General features: G+C 47.9%; 2 protein-coding genes across 3 annotated transcripts in view; one reads left to right on the plus strand and one right to left on the minus strand.

The window, feature by feature from the left end:
• The window catches only part of LOC128688398 (uncharacterized), a 216221-nt gene that overhangs the window by 79859 nt on the left and 118339 nt on the right, over positions 1-18023 (plus strand). The window contains exon 1 of one of the 2 annotated variants that reach the window (XM_053776252.2): positions 10913-11361. The exons of the other annotated variant lie outside the window; for it this stretch is intronic. The gene's annotated coding sequence lies outside the window, so the exon portion shown is untranslated. Of the gene's footprint in view, positions 1-10912; positions 11362-18023 lie in introns of those variants that run through there. 2 annotated transcript variants of the gene reach the window in all.
• LOC128688400 (protein extra-macrochaetae) lies at positions 9384-10775 on the minus strand. The gene is made up of 2 exons (XM_053776254.2): positions 10171-10775; positions 9384-9934 (listed from the first exon to the last, which is right to left on the minus strand). The coding sequence occupies exon 1, from the start codon at positions 10692-10694 to the stop codon at positions 10419-10421; it is 276 nt and encodes a 91-aa protein (XP_053632229.1). The 5' UTR covers positions 10695-10775; the 3' UTR covers positions 9384-9934; positions 10171-10418.

Raw genomic sequence — 18023 nt, forward strand, 5'->3', positions numbered from 1 at the left:
TGAGGGTCTGGTGGTGGTGGTGGTGGTGGTGGTGAGGGTCGGGTGGTGGTAGTGATGGTGGTGGTGGTGGTGAGGGTCTGGTGGTGGTGGTGGTGAGGGTCTGGTGATGGTGGTGGTGAGGGTCTGGTGATGGTGGTGGTGAGGGTCTAGTGGTGGTGGTGGTGAGGGTCTGGTGGTGGTAGTGATGGTGGTGGTGGTGAGGGTCTGGTGGTGGTGGTGAGGGTCTGGTGGTGGTGAGGGTCTGGTGATGGTGGTGGTGAGGGTCTGGTGGTTGTGGTGGTGAGGGTCTGGTGGTGGTAGTGAGGGTCAGGTGGTGGTGTGGGTCTGGTGGTGGTGGTGGTGATGGTTGTGGTGGTGGTGGTGAGGGTCTGGTGGTGGTGGTGAGGGTCTGGTGGTGGTGGTGGTGGTGGTGATGGTGGTGGTGGTGAGGATCTGGTGATGGTGGTGGTGGTGAGGGTCTGGTGGTGGTGGTGGTGATGGTTGTGGTGGTGGTGGTGAGGGTCTGGTGGTGGTGGTGTGAGTCTGGTGGTGATGGTGGTGGTGGTGAGTGTCAGGTGGTGGTGGTGGTGGTGGTGAGGGTCAGCTGGTGGTGGTAGTGAGGGTCAGGTGGTGGTGGTGTTGAGGGTCAGGTGGTGGTGGTGAGGGTCAGGTGGTGGTGGTGAGGGTCTGATGGTTGTGGTGAGGGTCAGGTGGTGGTGGTGAGGGTCTGGTGGTGGTGGTGTGGGTCAGGTGGTGGTGAGGGTCAGGTGGTGGTGAGGGTCAGGTGGTGGTGGTGAGGGTCAGGTGGTGGTGGTGAGGGTCAGGTGGTGGTTACCTGGAGGTTACCTGGAGGTTATTCCGGGGATCAACGCCCCCGCGGCCCGGTCCATGACCAGGCCTCCTGATGGATCAGGGCCTGATCAACTAGGCTGTTACTGCTGGCCGCACGCAGTCCAACGTACGAGCCACAGCCCGGCTGATCCGGCACTGACTTTAGGTATCTGTCCAGCTCTCTCTTGAAGGCAGCCAGGGGTTTATTGGCAATTCCCCTAATGCTTGATGGGAGGCTGTTGAACAGTTTTGGGCCCCGGACACTTATGGTGTTTTCCCTTAGTGTACCAATGGCGCCCCTACTTTTTATTGGGGGCATTTTGCATCGCCTGTCCAGTCTTTTACTTTCGTAGGGAGTGATTTCTGTGTGCAGATTTGGGACCATTCCTTCCAAGATTTTCCAAGTGTAGATTATGATATATCTCTCCCTCCTGCGTTCCAACGAGTACAAGTCAAGTGCTTCCAAGCGTTCCCAGTAGTTAAGGTGCTTGACAGAACTTATACGTGCAGTAAAGGATCTCTGTACACTCTCTAGATCTGCGATTTCACCTGCTTTGAATGGAGATGTTAATGTACAGCAGTATTCCAGCCTAGAGAGAACAAGTGATTTGAAAAGGATCATCATGGGCTTGGCATCTCTCATTTTGAAAGTTCTCATTATCCATCCTATCATTTTCTTTGCACGTGCGATCGTGGCACTGTTGTGATCCTTGAAAGTGAGATCCTCAGACATTACTACTCCCAGGTCCTTTACATTATTTTTCCGCTCTATTGTATGGCCGGAGTCAGTAGTATACTCTGTTCTAGTTATTATCTCCTCCAGTTTTCCATAACGGAGTAGTTGGAATTTGTCCTCATTGAACATCATATTGTTTACCGTTGCCCACTGGAAAACTTTGTTTATATCTTCTTGGAGGTTAACCGCGTCCTCAGCAGATGACAGCCTCATGCAGATCCTAGTATCATCCGCAAAGGATGATACGCTGCTGTGGTGTATATCTCTGTTTATGTCTGATATGAGGATAAGGAATAATATGGGGGTGAGTACTGTGCCTTGTGGAACAGAGCTCTTCACTATGGCAGCCTCCGATTTAACTCTGTTGACCACTATTCTTTGTGTTCGATTTGTTAGGAAGTTGAAGATCCATCTCCCCACTTTCCCAGTTATTCCTTTAGCACATATTTTATGGGCTATTACGCCATGATCGCATTTGTCAAATGCTTTTGCAAAGTCTGTGTATATTACATCTGCATTCTGATTTTCTTCCAGTGCATCCAAGGCCATGTCATAGTGATCCAGTAGTTGTGAGAGGCAGGAGCGACCTGCTCTGAACCCATGTTGCCCTGGATTGTGCAGATTTTGGGAATCCAGGTGATTTGCAATCCTGCTTCTTAGCACTCTTTCAAAGATTTTTATGATGTGGGACGTCAGAGCTATTGGTCTATAGTTCTTAGCTAATGCTCTGCTGCCACCTTTATGGAGTGGGGCTATATCCGTTGTTTTAAGTGACTGTGGAATTTCACCCATGTCCAAGCTCCTCCTCCATAGTGTACTTAGGGCACGCGAGAGGGGTTTCTTGCAGTTCTTAATGAAAACAGAGTTCCACGAGTCTGGGCCCGGGGCTGAGTGCATAGGCATGTTGTCAATGGCTTTTTCGAAATCTATCGGAGCTAGGGTAATGTCGGAAATCTGGCATACATTTATGGAGCTTTGAGGCTCATTCATGAAGAAATCATTTGGGTCGTCGATCCTCAGACCGATTAGTGGTTCACTAAACACAGAGTCGTACTGGGATTTCAATATTTCACTCATTTCCTTGTTGTCATCTGTGTAAGTCCCATCCTGTCTGAGTAAGGGCCCGATACTAGATGTGGTATTTGCCTTGTTTTTGGCATATGAAAAGAAATATTTTGAATTTCTTTCAATTTCACTAATAGCTTTAAGCTCCTCCTGCCTCTCCTGGTTCCTGTAAGAGTCATTTAGCTTAAGTTCGATAGTATCCACTTCCCTGGTCAGCGCCTCCTTTCGTGTATCAGATATTCTAGCACTCCTGAGGAGCTCAGGACTTCTCGTCGTCCTCTGTAGAGGGAGCGTCTTTTTCTCTCCAGTTTACTCCTGCTCTTCTTCTTTCTTAGGGGAATATGCCTAGAACATGCTTCGGCTACCAGGAAGTTGATCCTTTCAAGGCACTGGTTTGGATCCATGTCATTTAAGACATCTTCCCAACATGTTTCGTTTAGGACATGGTTTACCTGGTCCCAGTTGATGTTCTTGTTGTTGAAGTTGTATTTTGTGAAGACACCTTCACAGGTACATGCATTCTGCTGATCAGGACCCCTATGCATGTACGTCTGGACTTCGATTAGGTTGTGATCGGAATTAGTTGTTTTTGATATTCTTATGTCTCTTATCAGGTCCTCATTATTTGTGAAGATAAGGTCAAGTGTGTTTTCTAGTCTTGTTGGCTCCACTATCTGCTGGCTTAAGGTGTGTTTTTCGCAGAGACTTAGTAGCTCATGTGTGTGTGACCTTTCTTCTGCGCTACCTCCGGGGATTGTTTCAGCTATAACATTATTTGCTACATTCTTCCATTTTGTATGCCTTAGGTTGAAATCACCAAGCAGTGAGATGTTTGGGGATAGAGCTGAAAGGTTTTCCAAACAGTAATCAATTTTCAGTAGCTGTTCCTTGAACTGTTGAGAGGTTGCATCTGGTGGCTTGTATACAACCACAATGACTAGGTTTTGGTTCTCGATCTTTATTGGTGGTGGTGTGGGTCAGGTAGCGGTGGTGGTGTGGGTCAGGTGGTGGTGTGGGTCATTTGGTGGTGGTGTGGGTCAGGTGGCGGTGGTGGTGTGGGTCATTTGGTGGTGGTGTGGGTCAGGTGGTGGTGGTGTGCGTCAGGTGGTTGTGGTGTGTGTCAGGTGGTGGTGATGGTGTGGGTCAGGTGGTGGTGGTTACCTGGAGGTTATTCCGGGGATCAACGCCCTCGCGGCCCGGTCCATGACCAGGCCTCCCGGTGGATCAGGGCCTGATCAATCAGGCTGTTACTGCTGGCCGCACGCAGTCCAACGTACGAGCCACAGCCCGGCTGAGCCGGCACTGACTTTCGGTATCTGGTGGTGTGGGCCAGGTGGTGGTGGTGGTGTGTCAGGTGGTGGCTGTGTGAGTCAGGTGGTGGTGGTGTAAGTCAGGTGGTGGTGGTGGTGGTGTGAGTCAGGTGGTGGTGGTGGTGTGTGTCAGGTGGTACAGGTGTAATGAGTAATGTGAGACGATTAAGGAAAGGAATGACTGGTGGAAGGATCACCTTACACCCAGGTGCTGGCCTCCACCATGATGCCCAGGACACCCAGGTGCTGGCCTCCACCATGATGCCCAGGACACCCAGGTGCTGGCCTCCACCATGATGCCCAGGACACCCAGGTGCTGGCCTCCACCATGATGCCCAGGACACCCAGGTGCTGGCCTCCACCATGATGCCCAGGACACCCAGCTGCTGGCCTCCACCATGATGCCCAGGACACCCAGCTGCTGGCCTCCACCATGATGCCCAGGACACCCAGCTGCTGCCCTCCACCATGATCCCCAGGACCCCCAGCTGCTGGCCTCCTCGCTGATGCCCAGGACACCCAGGTGCTGTCCTCCACCATGATGCCCAGGATACCCAGCTGCTGGCCTCCACCATGATGCCCAGGACACCCAAGTGCTGGCCTCCACCATGATGACCAGGACACCCAGGTGCTGGCCACCAGGACACCCAGCTGATGCCCAGGACACCCAGCTGCTGGCCTATACCATGATGACCCAGGACACCCAGCTGCTGGCCTCCACCATGAGGACACCCAGCTGCTGCCCACCCAGCTGCTGGCCTCCACCATGATGACCAGGACACCCAGCTGCTGGCCTCCACACCCAGGTGTTGGCTCCACCATGATGACCAGGACACAGCTGCTGGCCACCACCATGAGGCCCAGGACACCCAGCTGCTGGCCTCCATGATGACCAGGACACCCAACTGCTGGCCTCCACCATGATGACCAGGGCACCCAGCTGCTATCCACCACCATGATGCCCAGGACACCCAGCTGCTGGCCTCCACCATGATGACCAGGGCACCCACCTGCTGGCCTCCACCATGATGCCCAGGACACCCAGGTGCTGGCCACCATGATGACCAGGACACCCAGCTGCTGGCCTCCACCATGGTGACTGGACACCCAGCTGCTGGCCTCCACCATGATGACCAGGACACCCAGCTGCTGGCCTCCACCATGATGCCCAGGACACCCATCTGCTGGCCTCTACCATGATGACCAGGATGCCCAGCTGCTGGCCTCCAGCATGATGCCCAGGACACCCAGCTGCTGGCCTCCAGCATGATGCCCAGGACACCCAGCTGCTGGCCTCCACCATGATGACCAGGACACCCAGCTGCTGGCCTCCACCATTATGGCCAGGACACCCAGGTGCTGGCCACAACCATGATGGCCAGGACACCCAGGTGCTGGCCACCACCATGATATTCAGGGCCCAGGACGCGTAGATGTGTTCCGTCCTTGGGCAGGGAGGGAGTAGCGTATACTTGTAGATATATGGAGAGAGGAGGATGTAGAGGGAGTAGACCGTAGGAGGAGGAAAGGAAGAGAGAGAGAGAGAGAGAGAGAGAGAGAGAGAGAGAGAGAGAGAGAGGGGCTGAGGGATTAAGAAATACAACAAACTTCTACAAGTTTTCTGTTGGGAAAACTTGTGTTCCGTCATTTTAGCCAAAGTTAGAAGCCAGGGGGGTTATGGTAAGGGTGGTTATGGTAAGGGTGGTTATGGTAAGGGGGGTTATGGTAAGGGGGGGTTATGGTAAGGGGGGTTATGGTAAGGGGGGGTTATGGTAAGGGGGGTTATGGTAAGGGGGGGTTATGGTAAGGGGGGTTATGGTAAGGGGGGTTATGGTAAGGGGGGTTATGGTAAGGGGGGTTATGGTAAGGGGGGTTATGGTAAGGGGGTTATGGTAAGGGGGGTTATGGTAAGGGGGGTTATGGTAAGGGGTTTATGGTAAGGGGGGTTATGGTAAGGGGGGTTATGGTAAAGGGGGTTATGGTAAGGGGGGTTATGGTAAGGGGGGTTATGGTAAGGGGGTAAGGGGGTTATGGTAAGGGGGGTTATGGTAAGGGGGGTTATGGTAAGGGGGTTATGGTAAGGGGGGTTATGGTAAGGGGGGTTATGGTAAGGGGGGTTATGGTAAGGGGGTTATGGTAAGGGGAGTTATGGTAAGGGGGATTATGGTAAGGAGGGTTATTGTAAGGGGGGTTATTGTAAGGGGGGTTATGGTTAGGGGGGTTATGGTTAGGGGGGTGTGGTAAGGGGGGTTATGGTAAGGGGGGTTATGGTAAGGGGGAGTTATGGTAAGGGGGTTATGGTAAGGGGGGTTAAGGTAAGGGGATTATGGTAAGGGGAGGGTTATGATAAGGGGGGTTATGGTAAGGAGGGGTTATGGTAAGGGGGGTTATGGTAAGGTTTGGGTTATGGTAAGGTGAGGGTTATGGTAAGGTGTTGGTTATGGTAAGGGGGTTATGGTAAGGGGGGTTATGCTAAGGAGGGGTTATGGTAAGGAGGGGTTATGGTAAGGGGGTTCATGGTAAGGGGGTTGTGGTAAGGGGGGTTATGGTAAGGGGAGGTTATGGTAAGGGGGTTATGGTAAGGGAGGTTATGGTAAGGGGGGTTATGGTAAGGAGGGGTTATGGTAAAGGGGTTTTGGTATGGGGGGTTATGGTAAGGGGGGTTATGGTAAGGGGGGTTATGGTTATGGGGGGTTATGGTAAGTAGGGGTTATGGTAAGGGGGGTTATGGTAAGGGGGTATATTAAGGGGGGTTATGGTAAGGAGGGGTTATGGGAGGGGTTATGGTATGGGGGTTATGGTAAGGGGGTTATATTAAGGGGGGTTATGGTAAGGAGGGGTTATGGTAAGAGGGGTTATGGTATGGGGGTTATGGTAAGGGGGTTATATTAAGGGGGGTTATGGTAAGGAGGGGTTATGGTAAGAGGGGTTATGGTAAGGGGGGTTATGGTAAGGGGGGTTATGGTAAGGAGGGGTTATGGTAAGAGGGGTTATGGTATGGGGGTTATGGTAAGGGGGGTTTTGGTAAGAGGGGTTTTGGTAAGTTGGGGTTAAGAGAGGAGGCATCACTTACTAAACCACAGGAGGGGCAGCAGAAGTGCCACGACTACATCACTTACTAAACCACAGGAGGGGCAGCAGAAGTGCCACGACTACATCTTAGGCCTTAATTGTAAACTATTAAGTGTAAGTCACTAGCAAATTGTTCACGTAGCCTAAGACTGTAGTTTAGATACCTAAGTTAGATTAGGAATATAGCCATAAGTGTCCCGTTGCTCGGTTGATAGTGCACTCTGCTCACACACTGAGGTCCGTGGATCGATCCTCGGTATGGGTGGAAATTGGGCGTGTTTCCTTACACCTGCTGTCCCTGTTCACCTAGCAGCAAGTAGGTACCTGGGTGATAGCCGACTGGTGTGGGTCGCATCCTGGGGACAAAGATAATCTAAGTTGTCCAAAATGCTATGTATAACCAGCAGCTTTCTATACAGTATGTCAGTGATGTCAACTATGTCTGTATAAGTTGTATCATGTACTTGTAGAAGTGAAGATTATTATTAGACCGTGTAGTGCACAGGCAAGCAGTGGCCAGCTGTTATTATAATAAAAAAAGAAGCGCTAAGCCTGCAAGGGTCATAAGTAGTGGCTAACATACCGACAAGATGTGGAGAAAGATAATTATTTACAATTATTTACACTACAGCAAGGTACGTAGTGCTTAACGCCTCTCGCATAGATTTCAGATCTGGCCGAGAGGCGTTAAATACTACGTACTTTGAGGGTCATTCAGCGCAAGACGTAATGGAGGCTCGATCCTCCGTCTGATGAGGGCGAGACAGACATGCTTCCTATTTGTACTCACCTAGATGTCATCTGTGTATATACACTGGATTTACTGGTGGTGTAAATTGTCCAGGAGCTGAGGCTCAACCTCTGCAACCACATATTGGTGAGTATATGTGAGAAGCAACCTTCATAACCCTCGTATAGTAGACAGGCTTCAAACCTTAAAAAAATTATCCGTGTGGCTATATCTGGAATGTTATTATATCTCTGACGATGCGCTAAACCCGCTAAGGTCATAAAGCGCCTGGGGGAATGGGAAGCTGTCAGGTTTGATCCGAGGAATAGATGGCAGCTTCAGTTCCTTTGATCAAGTTTCTTCACCAGCAACAAGGTGCTTCACTACCCATATAATAATAATTATTATTAATTATTATTTTACCCCGAGGTGTCAATTCTGCTTAGAGGTTAATAATTCTCCCCATCCCCACGACGTCTGTCAGTTTCCTCCCTTCCTTCACAAGGTCTGTCAGTTTCCTCCCTTCCTTCACGAGGTCTGTCAGTTTCCTCCCTTCCTTCACGAGGTCTGTCAGTTTCCTCCCTTCCTTCACGAGGTCTGTCAGTTTCCTCCGTCTTGACTGTGCCTGCCAACAAACCTCATAAGACCACCAGGACTTAATTCTCAGTCAAGTCAGGCAAGAATGGGAATCTCATTTGGGGAAAACAAGGCTTGACATCCAGCTGGAGTAAACAGTACGTACTCTGCTGCTGCTGACTCACCACTGATAAATCCTTACCCAGGGCTCTTACTCACCGCGGCTTAGTACTGAACACGGAAAGCAGGATAATGTGAAGCTGAGAGAGAGAGAGAGAGAGAGAGAGAGAGAGAGAGAGAGAGAGAGAGAGAGAGAGAGAGAGAGAGAGAGAGAGACTGACTGACTGACTGACTGACTGACTTTCACAAAGTCAAGTGTTGGCCTGGCTTGTGTACATTATTCATGCGCACGTCGCATGCGGCTTTCATTCATTATGCTAATCAGCAGGTGTGACGCAGGCAGTTAGGTGCCTCCACCTGTATTGCTGCCTCTTGATCCAAGGAATTAAGAGCAACACTCTTCCTTCCCCAGGTCAAACCTCTGAGACCCTTACGGTTTTACTGCTCCCTGCATGAATAATAATAATAATAATAATGAATATATTATAGTTATGGGGAGCACAAAACCCGTATGGCGGTTGTGGTCCAGTGTATTAATGTAACAGTAGTTTTACGTTCCGTGAGGTGTAAGGTGCCAGATCAACCAGGCTGTGATGGCGGTGACAGGGCCACCAGCAGAAATAACCTGGTTAACCAGGCTAGCACCAGACGAGCCTGGCCCATGGCCGGGCTCCGGGAGTAGAAGGACTCGAAACTCAAAGTTATGGCGGTTGTTGTCAATGTGGTGGATGGTAGTTTTGTGGTCATTGTATATGGTAGTTATGGTCGCTGATACTGTATGGTAGCTGTGGCAACATGGAGATAGTGCGGTAGTCAACCATGCAGTTTACGGCGTTAAAAATGTCAGTTGCCAGAGTAGAGAGAATTGAATTGAATCAATATATATTTGTCTTTTATTTAGACCAATATTATCAACAGCATCCAGAAAGCCTTTTTTCGAATGGAATATAGTGGAAACACACTCTATATGAAATATTTTATTTAGAAAATTGATCATTGATATAAATATACATTATATATATAGAAATATATGGCTCTATAACTCTACTGTCTTTAAACAAAATCATTATGTTCCTAGGGGAATGTTAATGATAAGATCAGCAGGTAGATGGGATGAAGTACCAGAAGACAACACCCCGCCCCTCCACCAGCACGCCCACACCAACTCAACCCACCAGCACGCCCACACCAACTCCACCCACCACCCTCACGTTGCTCTCTTCACAGTTCATCAAGGCAGCCTCGATAGGTAAGCTACTCTTGCTGCTAACGTCCAGGCAGTCCAACTCAGTCCTTCAAGTACTCGCACTCTACCATTCAGTTGTAGTAGTGTAGAACAAAGGTGTAGAACACTGTTGTAGAAGAACGTAGCACAATTATACAGAGCACGGAAGGGGGCAGGTGGACACGAGATGGAGACTTCTTGTTGACATTGCTGGTGGCGTGTTGGGTCCCTCGTGAGAGCAGCTCCAATCTGGATGCTCCGCTACGGTATAAGCGTCATACTTAAGCCGTCTGTAAAGAAAATAGAATAACTTTTTATAATTTGCAAACTAAATTAACTTGTTAACTTAAGAAATTTCCTCTAAAAAAATATGTAGAAATTATGGATAGAACAATTCAATAGCTTGAAACAACGTCGCTTGAGTTAAAAAAAATCAGGGACTTTAAAAATAAAGCCTCCTTGCCTTGTATAAATCATGGGTTTAGCTCAACTTATTAACGAGTTTTACATAAGATGAGAAACTTACCAGCAAGGGTTGGCAGGTGGGCGTGTACGGTGCTGGTTGCAAGTGTGAGGTGAACGAGGCTAGATGAGGTCAAGATGGCACTTTACGTGGCAGGGGCGCGGGAAGGGAGTGCCATGAGAGTGTGCCAAGTGTCTATCACACTGCTTCACTCCGGCAGCAATTGTTCACTACCCTAGCGCCCCAACTGACTGGACGCTGTTTCGTCGCTCCCGGAAACACAGCGGAGGCGACGAGGTCTGCGTCCCTTCTCAGGAACTCTCAACGAAGTCCATGTCCTCCTCGGAAGAGGAGTCATCGTCACTGGTGCCCAGGGCGTCCTCCAAGTCGTAGATGTAGTCGATAACAGACTGGATCAGCTCTAGCTTTGTGACTGGACGATCCTTGGGACAGAGGGGAACCAGGTGTTGGAGGCGCTCCAGGTACATAAGCACCTCAGCACCCTCAGTCTTGGGTGGAGCCTTGTGGACTTTGCCATCCATAACGGCTTGCACTGGTGACATGCAGCGTTGAGCCCTCATCTTCATGAACGTGTTGGAGTATATCACAAGAGGAGTAACTTCTGGTGTTCACTCACTGTGAGGGTAAGGAAACTGTACACAAACCCTGGAGTCGCGAGTATTTATGGGCGAGGATGAGCAAGACTCCGCCCAGAACGCAGCTCAGCCACTCACAAGGCTCTCAGCCGGGTGTGTGATGGGATGCTAAGCATCGAATTTGTTCTCTTTAACAAATCCACCCTATACCGTATTATTCCACTAAAGTGATCAATCTGAAGGCAATATAAGGAAAAATACATAACCAGCGTTTCAAGGAAGTAATTAATTTGCTTACGGTTGAGTATGAGAGAGTGTAATAGAGGGATGGCGATGAGGCATCATCAGTGGGATCTGGGAATGCAGCTGGCGGCGGTTGGTGACGTCGGCTGTGTGCGTCAATACTGGTGGTTGCCCTGTCGCACATCTGGCCTCATCTGTCCACCTTGGCCAGGTTCCCACGGGCCTCTATAACTGACCTGACCCGACCTCCAGGCCTGCTGCCTTCCCGTGACGACCTCCACACACACACACCACAAAAACCCACTTCCTCAGCGGCTGCTTCCGCCGGCACCGCCCACACACACACACACACACACACACACACACACACACACACACACACACACACTCACACTCACAAGACCGTCATTTCGAGGTAAGTTATTATTCCGAAGATAATTTGTACCTGGTTGAGGGATACGCTGAAGATCGTTTCTAGTCACGGACTCTCACTTCACGTACTCAGTATCTGTATTCCTTACACAGGACATGTGCTATTTGCGTACTAATTGTAAACAAGACATATTGCTCCACATGTTTCGCCAGACACATGGCGCCTCCCTCCCCTCTACCATCCCTCCTACTCTCTCTCATTCTTCCTCCCCCACCAACCCTCCTTCCTTCCCTTATTCTCTGTCCACCTTCCTTCTAGCTCCCCCATTGCTATTCTTATTTCTTGTATGAAGATATCCTCATTACCTTGCTGAAGTCTCTCACCTCAGGCGGACAGATTATAATACTGTATGTCTCTCACCTGTCTACTCCAGCCTCATAAACTCTCTTATATATATATATATATATATATATATATATATATATATATATATATATATATATATATATATATATATATATATATATATGATATGTTGTGTATCTTTATACGTATATGCTTCTAAACTGTTGTATTCTGAGCACCTCTGCAAAAGCAGTGATAATGTGTGAGTGTGGTGAAAGTGTTGAATGATGATGAAAGTATTTTCTTTTTGGGGATTTTCTTTCTTTTTTGGGTCACCCTGCCTCGGTGGGAGACGACCGACTTGTTGAAATATATATATATATATATATATATATATATATATATATATATATATATATATATATATATATATATATATATATAGGGAAGAATGCCACCATTTTTCCTATTGTGTGCCCGGTATTAAGAGATGAGTAAGTGTTAATGACTGGTGAGTCAGCAGGATGAGTATTCACGCTCCGCTTACACCAGCTGCTGTAAACTCAAGAGGCATGCCTGTCTTAAAGCTCAGATGAAGATAAGCTTTATTCGAGTAGCCTACAAGTGCTTACACACTCGGTGAAGTAAACTTGTATACTTGTTGCGTCCACTCTTGTCCGTCCATTACTTGACGAGATAATGGGGAGCCAAGAAGGCCTCTTGCTGTTGGGGAATGTGATAGAATGGTAGACAGAAGCGTTAGTTGACAGATCTCGGGGTGGAAGTTGACAGACCTCTGAGCGGAACTGATAGAATTTGGGTGGGATGGGGATGGGGGGGAGTAAGGACAAATCTCCTATATGTAGCTACAGGTAACCTCGGGGTGGAATTAACAGACCTTGGGGAAGGGCTTGGCAGACTTTGTGGAAGGGCTTGGCAGACCTTGGGGAAGGGCTTGGCAGACCTTGGGGAAGGGCTGGGCAGACCTTGGGGAAGGGCTTGGGCAGACCTTGGGGAACGGACTGACCTCGACAGTTGAAGGAACGTACATAACTATTGCATAATACATCTAATATCTAAACATCGGTGAGGTCAGAGCGTGAACCAAGCAATGCAACTGTATTTTTAAGGGAAACTTATTTGTATGCGCATGAAGGGTTGTGTAACATTCGCTTACACAAGGTGATGAATGTTGAGTAACATTTATTCGCACTGTTAGTAATATGTGCTTAAAAATGAGTAACAGTCACTCATTCTCAAGGGTGAAGCTGGTGCTGTGAGTCACCATGAATATTTACCTGGAGTAGTTTCCAAAGGTCACACCCCCGTCCCCGCGGCACGGTCCCGGACCAAACTTCCTGGTATCTGGCCTGATCGATGAAACTGTTGGTGCCTGTCCCCTTCCCCCTCAGTCTAATATATACTCCACAGCTTGACTGATCTGGAACTATTTTGAGGAATCTGCCGAGTTTCCTCCTGAGGACAGCTATATTTTTGTTAGTAATTCCCTTTATGCATGAAGGAAGGGTGTTGAAGAGTCGTGGTCTCTTAATTAACACTTACTGAATTATCTCTCAGTGTACTTATCGCTCCCCTGTTTTTCATTGGAGGTATTTTGTACTGTTTGGCAAGCCTCTTGTGTTTATGTAGTTATTTCGGTGTGCAGGTTAGGAACCAATCTCTCCAGTATCTTCCAGGTGTCGATTATGATGCATCATTCTTGCCTTCTATTGAGTACAGTTCTAGGCACTTCAAGCGCTCCCGTTAATTTAGATGTTTGAAGGTTCTCTGTGCATTTTGCAGCTCAGTAATTTCGCCTGCCTAGAAGGGGGCCGTTAATTAATACACAGCAATATTCTGTTATAAAGAAAACGAGTGACCTGAAGAGGATTACTGGCTTGGCATCTCTTGTTTTGAAGGCTATAGGTACCTGGTAAAGTGTATGGTAGAGTTATAATTGAAAGAATTAAGAGTAAGACGGAGAATAGGATAGCAGATGAACAAGGAGGCTTTAGGAAAGGTAGGGGGTGTGTGGACCAGGTGTTTACAGTGAAACATATAAGTGAACAGTATTTAGATAAGGCTAAAGAGGTCTTTGTGGCATTTATGGATTTGGAAAAGGCGTATGACAGGGTGGATAGGGGGGCAATGTGGCAGATGTTGCAAGTGTATGGTGTAGGAGGTAGGTTACTGAAAGCAGTGAAGAGTTTTTACGAGGATAGTGAGGCTCAAGTTAGAGTATGTAGGAAAGAGGGAAATTTTTTCCCAGTAAAAGTAGGCCTTAGACAAGGATGTGTGATGTCACCGTGGTTGTTTAATATATTTATAGATGGGGTTGTAAGAGAAGTAAATGCGAGGGTCTTGGCAAGAGGCGTGGAGTTAAAAGATAAAAGAATCACACACAAAAGTGGGAGTTGTCACAGCTGCTCTTTGCTGATGACACTGTGCTCTTGGGAGATTCTGAAGAGAAGTTGCAGAGATTGGTGGATGAATTTGGTAGGGTGTGCAAAAGAAGAAAATTAAAGGTGAATACAGGAAAGAGTAAGGTTATGAGGATAACAAAAAGATTAGGTGATGAAAGATTGAATATCAGATTGGAGGGAGAGAGTATGGAGGAGGTGAACGTATTCAGATATTTGGGAGTGGACGTGTCAGCAGATGGGTCTATGAAAGATGAGGTGAATCATAGAATTGATGAGGGAAAAAGAGTGAGTGGTGCACTTAGGAGTCTGTGGAGACAAAGAACTTTGTCCTTGGAGGCAAAGAGGGGAATGTATGAGAGTATAGTTTTACCAACGCTCTTATATGGGTGTGAAGCGTGGGTGATGAATGTTGCAGCGAGGAGAAGGCTGGAGGCAGTGGAGATGTCATGTCTGAGGGCAATGTGTGGTGTGAATATAATGCAGAGAATTCGTAGTTTGGAAGTTAGGAGGAGGTGCGGGATTACCAAAACTGTTGTCCAGAGGGCTGAGGAAGGGTTGTTGAGGTGGTTCGGACATGTAGAGAGAATGGAGCGAAACAGAATGACTTCAAGAGTGTATCAGTCTGTAGTGGAAGGAAGGCGGGGTAGGGGTCGGCCTAGGAAGGGTTGGAGGGAGGGGGTAAAGGAGGTTTTGTGTGCGAGGGGCTTGGACTTCCAGCAGGCATGCGTGAGCGTGTTTGATAGGAGTGAATGGAGACAAATGGTTTTTTTAATACTTGACGTGCTGTTGGAGTGTGAGCAAAGTAACATTTATGAAGGGATTCAGGGAAACCGGCAGGCCGGACTTGAGTCCTGGAGATGGGAAGTACAGTGCCTGCACTCTGAAGGAGGGGTGTTAATGTTGCAGTTTAAAAACTGTAGTGTAAAGCACCCTTCTGGCAAGACAGTGATGGAGTGAATGATGGTGAAAGTTTTTCTTTTTCGGGCCACCCTGCCTTGGTGGGAATCGGCCGGTGTGATAATAAAAATAAATAAGGTATCCAACCTATTATTTTCTTGCAGTTGCGGTAATAACATTGTCGTGCTTCTTGAACGTGAGATCTAACATTATAACTCCTAGGCCTCTCATGTCTGACTTGCGTTATATTGAGTAGTTTGAGTTGGTCTTGTACTCTGATCTTGTTTATATTTTCTCCATTCTTTCTTGACGTAGTAACTGAAATTTATTCTCAGTGAGCATAATTTTGTTGTCAGTAGCCTACTGGAAGACTTATTTTATTTAAATTCTTGTATCTGCGAAGGATGATACAGTGCTTCGGTTTATGTCCATGTGTGTCAAATTTGAGAATGAGAAAGAAAAGTGGGGCGAGTACCGTGTCTTGGGGGAGAGAACTCATCATTGTAGCAGCTACTGACTTCACTGTTTACTGTTACTCTTTGGATTCTGTGAGGAAGCTAAACATCTATCTGCTCACCTTCCCAATTATTCCTCTTGTTCGCATTTTGTATGTAACTATATCATTTTGCACTTGCCAAAGGCTTGTGCAAAGTTAATGTATACAACGTCTGCATTTTGCTTGTCTTTAAGTGCATTCAAGACCATGTCGTAATGATCCAGCAGTTGCAAAAGGTAGAAACGACCTGTTCTGAACCCATGTTGATCTGGGTTGTGCAACTGTTGTGATTCCATGTAATGTTCACTCTTGCTTCTTAAAACACTTTCAAAAATCTCGATGATGTGGATGTTAGGGCTTTTGGTGTTTAGAATTTTGCAGTTGCTTTACTACTACCACCTTTGTGGAGTGATTCAAAAAATCGTAATGACACGATTGCTGGTGGGAGACTCATCCGTAAAAACTTGCATTTGTGGTTGCAGTGGTGCCTATGCTAACCTTACTATTATGTATAAATATACCTAGTTGGATGAATCTTATTGTAGCGAGCTGGCCGAGTGGCTAACACGTCGGTCTGAAGTTTTACGACTTACCGCGATTTCAATCCCCGCCCCTACCGTGGTTTGTGGAGTGAAGATGTATCAGTGGATTTTAATGACAGTGGAATGACTCCAGTGTTTAGTCTTGTCTATCGTTATAAGAGTTTATTGCAATCTTTATGGATATGAAGTTCCACGAGTCTGAGCCTGGGGTGGAGTGCATGGCCATGCAATCAATGGCTTCTTCGAAGACGAATTGATATTAGAGATGTCTGCAGCATATAGCGTCACAGGGTGGTGATTCACCCTCATTCCAGCACATGGTAGAAGGACGCCCATCCACCTCCACACCACTGCCCTGCTCGCCACTGCTCCACTCACCACTGCCCCACTCACCACTGCCCAGCTCACCACCCCACTCACTCCCACCACACATATTGTGGTGAGAGAGAGAGAGAGAGAGAGAGAGAGAGAGAGAGAGAGAGAGAGAGAGAGAGAGAGAGAGAGAGAGAGAGGGCAGTGAGCGGAAGTGCATCATTAACACAAATTTGGCAAGTGTCGGACACCCCCAACACCTCCCCTCCCCACCCCTCCCCATCTACCCCTTCCTTCCCTTAAAAAAATGACGATAGCCTGCTAGGTTACGATAGCTATCGCTCTTCGATAACCCGCCCCCCTCGCCCTCACCCTTCTCAGATAACCATCTCCCCATCCGCATCCGACGCGATAAGACAACACTGGCGACGGATCTGATAACAGGACCCGACACGCAGGCAGCTATCGCGATCATTCGCAGTGTGTGCAACATGACACGATATCAGCCATGATGGTAGCGAGGGTGGTCACAGTGAGGGTGTTATCTTGATCACAGTGAGGGTGTTATATTGACCACAGTGAGGGTGTTATCTTGACCACAGTGAGGGTATTATCTTGACCACAGTGAGGGTATTATCTTGACCACAGTGAGGATGTTATCTTGACCACAGTGTTATCTTGACGACAGTGAGGGTGTTATCTTAATCACAGTGTGTTATCTTGACCGCAGTGTGTTATCTTGACCATAGTGAGGATGTTATCTTGGCCACATAGAGGGTGTTATCTTGACCACAGTGTTATCTTGACGACAGTGAGGGTGTTATCTTAATCACAGTGTGTTATCTTGACCACAGTGTGTTATCTTGACCACAACGAGGGTGTTATCTTGACCACAGCGAGGGTGTTAACTTGACCACAGTGAGGGTGTTATCTTGACCACAGTGAGGGTGTTAACTTGACCACAGTGAGGGTGTTATCTTGACCACAGTGAGGGTGTTAACTTGACCACAGTGAGGGTGTTATCTTGACCACAGTGAGGGTGTTAACTTGACCACAGTGAGGGTGTTATCTTGACCACAGTGTGTTATCCCAGCCTCAGTGAAGGTGTTATCTTCATCATAGTGAAGGTGTTAACTTAATCACCTACCTGCCTGGAGGGTGTTCTGGGGGTCAACGTCCCCGCGTGGTAGATCATTTCCTGATCAGCCAGGCTGTTACTGCCGGTCACACGCAATCCAACATACAAACCACAGCCCGGCTGGTCAGGTACTGACTTTCGGTATCTGTCCAGCTCCTTCTTGAAGTTAGCCAAAAGTCTGTTGGTAACCCCCGTTATGTATGCTGAGAGGCGGCTAGAAAAGTCTTAAGCTCCTGACACTTTTGTGGTCTCAGTGTACACACAGCGCCCCTATTTTTCATCGGAGGGATGTTGCCCTACATTCTAAGTCTGTTACTTTCGTAGGGTGTGATATCTGTGTGAAGATTTGGGACTAGTTCCTCTGGGATTTATCAGGTGTAAATTTTGATGTATCTTTCTCGCCTGCATTCCAAAGAATACAAGTCAAGGGACTTCAGTACCAGCAATTGAGGTTCTTGACTGTTTATACGTGCAGTGAAAGTTCTCTGTATATTTCCCAGGTCTATAATTTCGCCTGCCTTGAAAGGGGCTGTTAGTGTACAGCAATATTC

Source organism: Cherax quadricarinatus, chromosome 19 (genome assembly GCF_038502225.1).
Source record: "Cherax quadricarinatus isolate ZL_2023a chromosome 19, ASM3850222v1, whole genome shotgun sequence".
In the NCBI taxonomy this organism is placed as follows: domain Eukaryota; kingdom Metazoa; phylum Arthropoda; class Malacostraca; order Decapoda; family Parastacidae; genus Cherax; species Cherax quadricarinatus.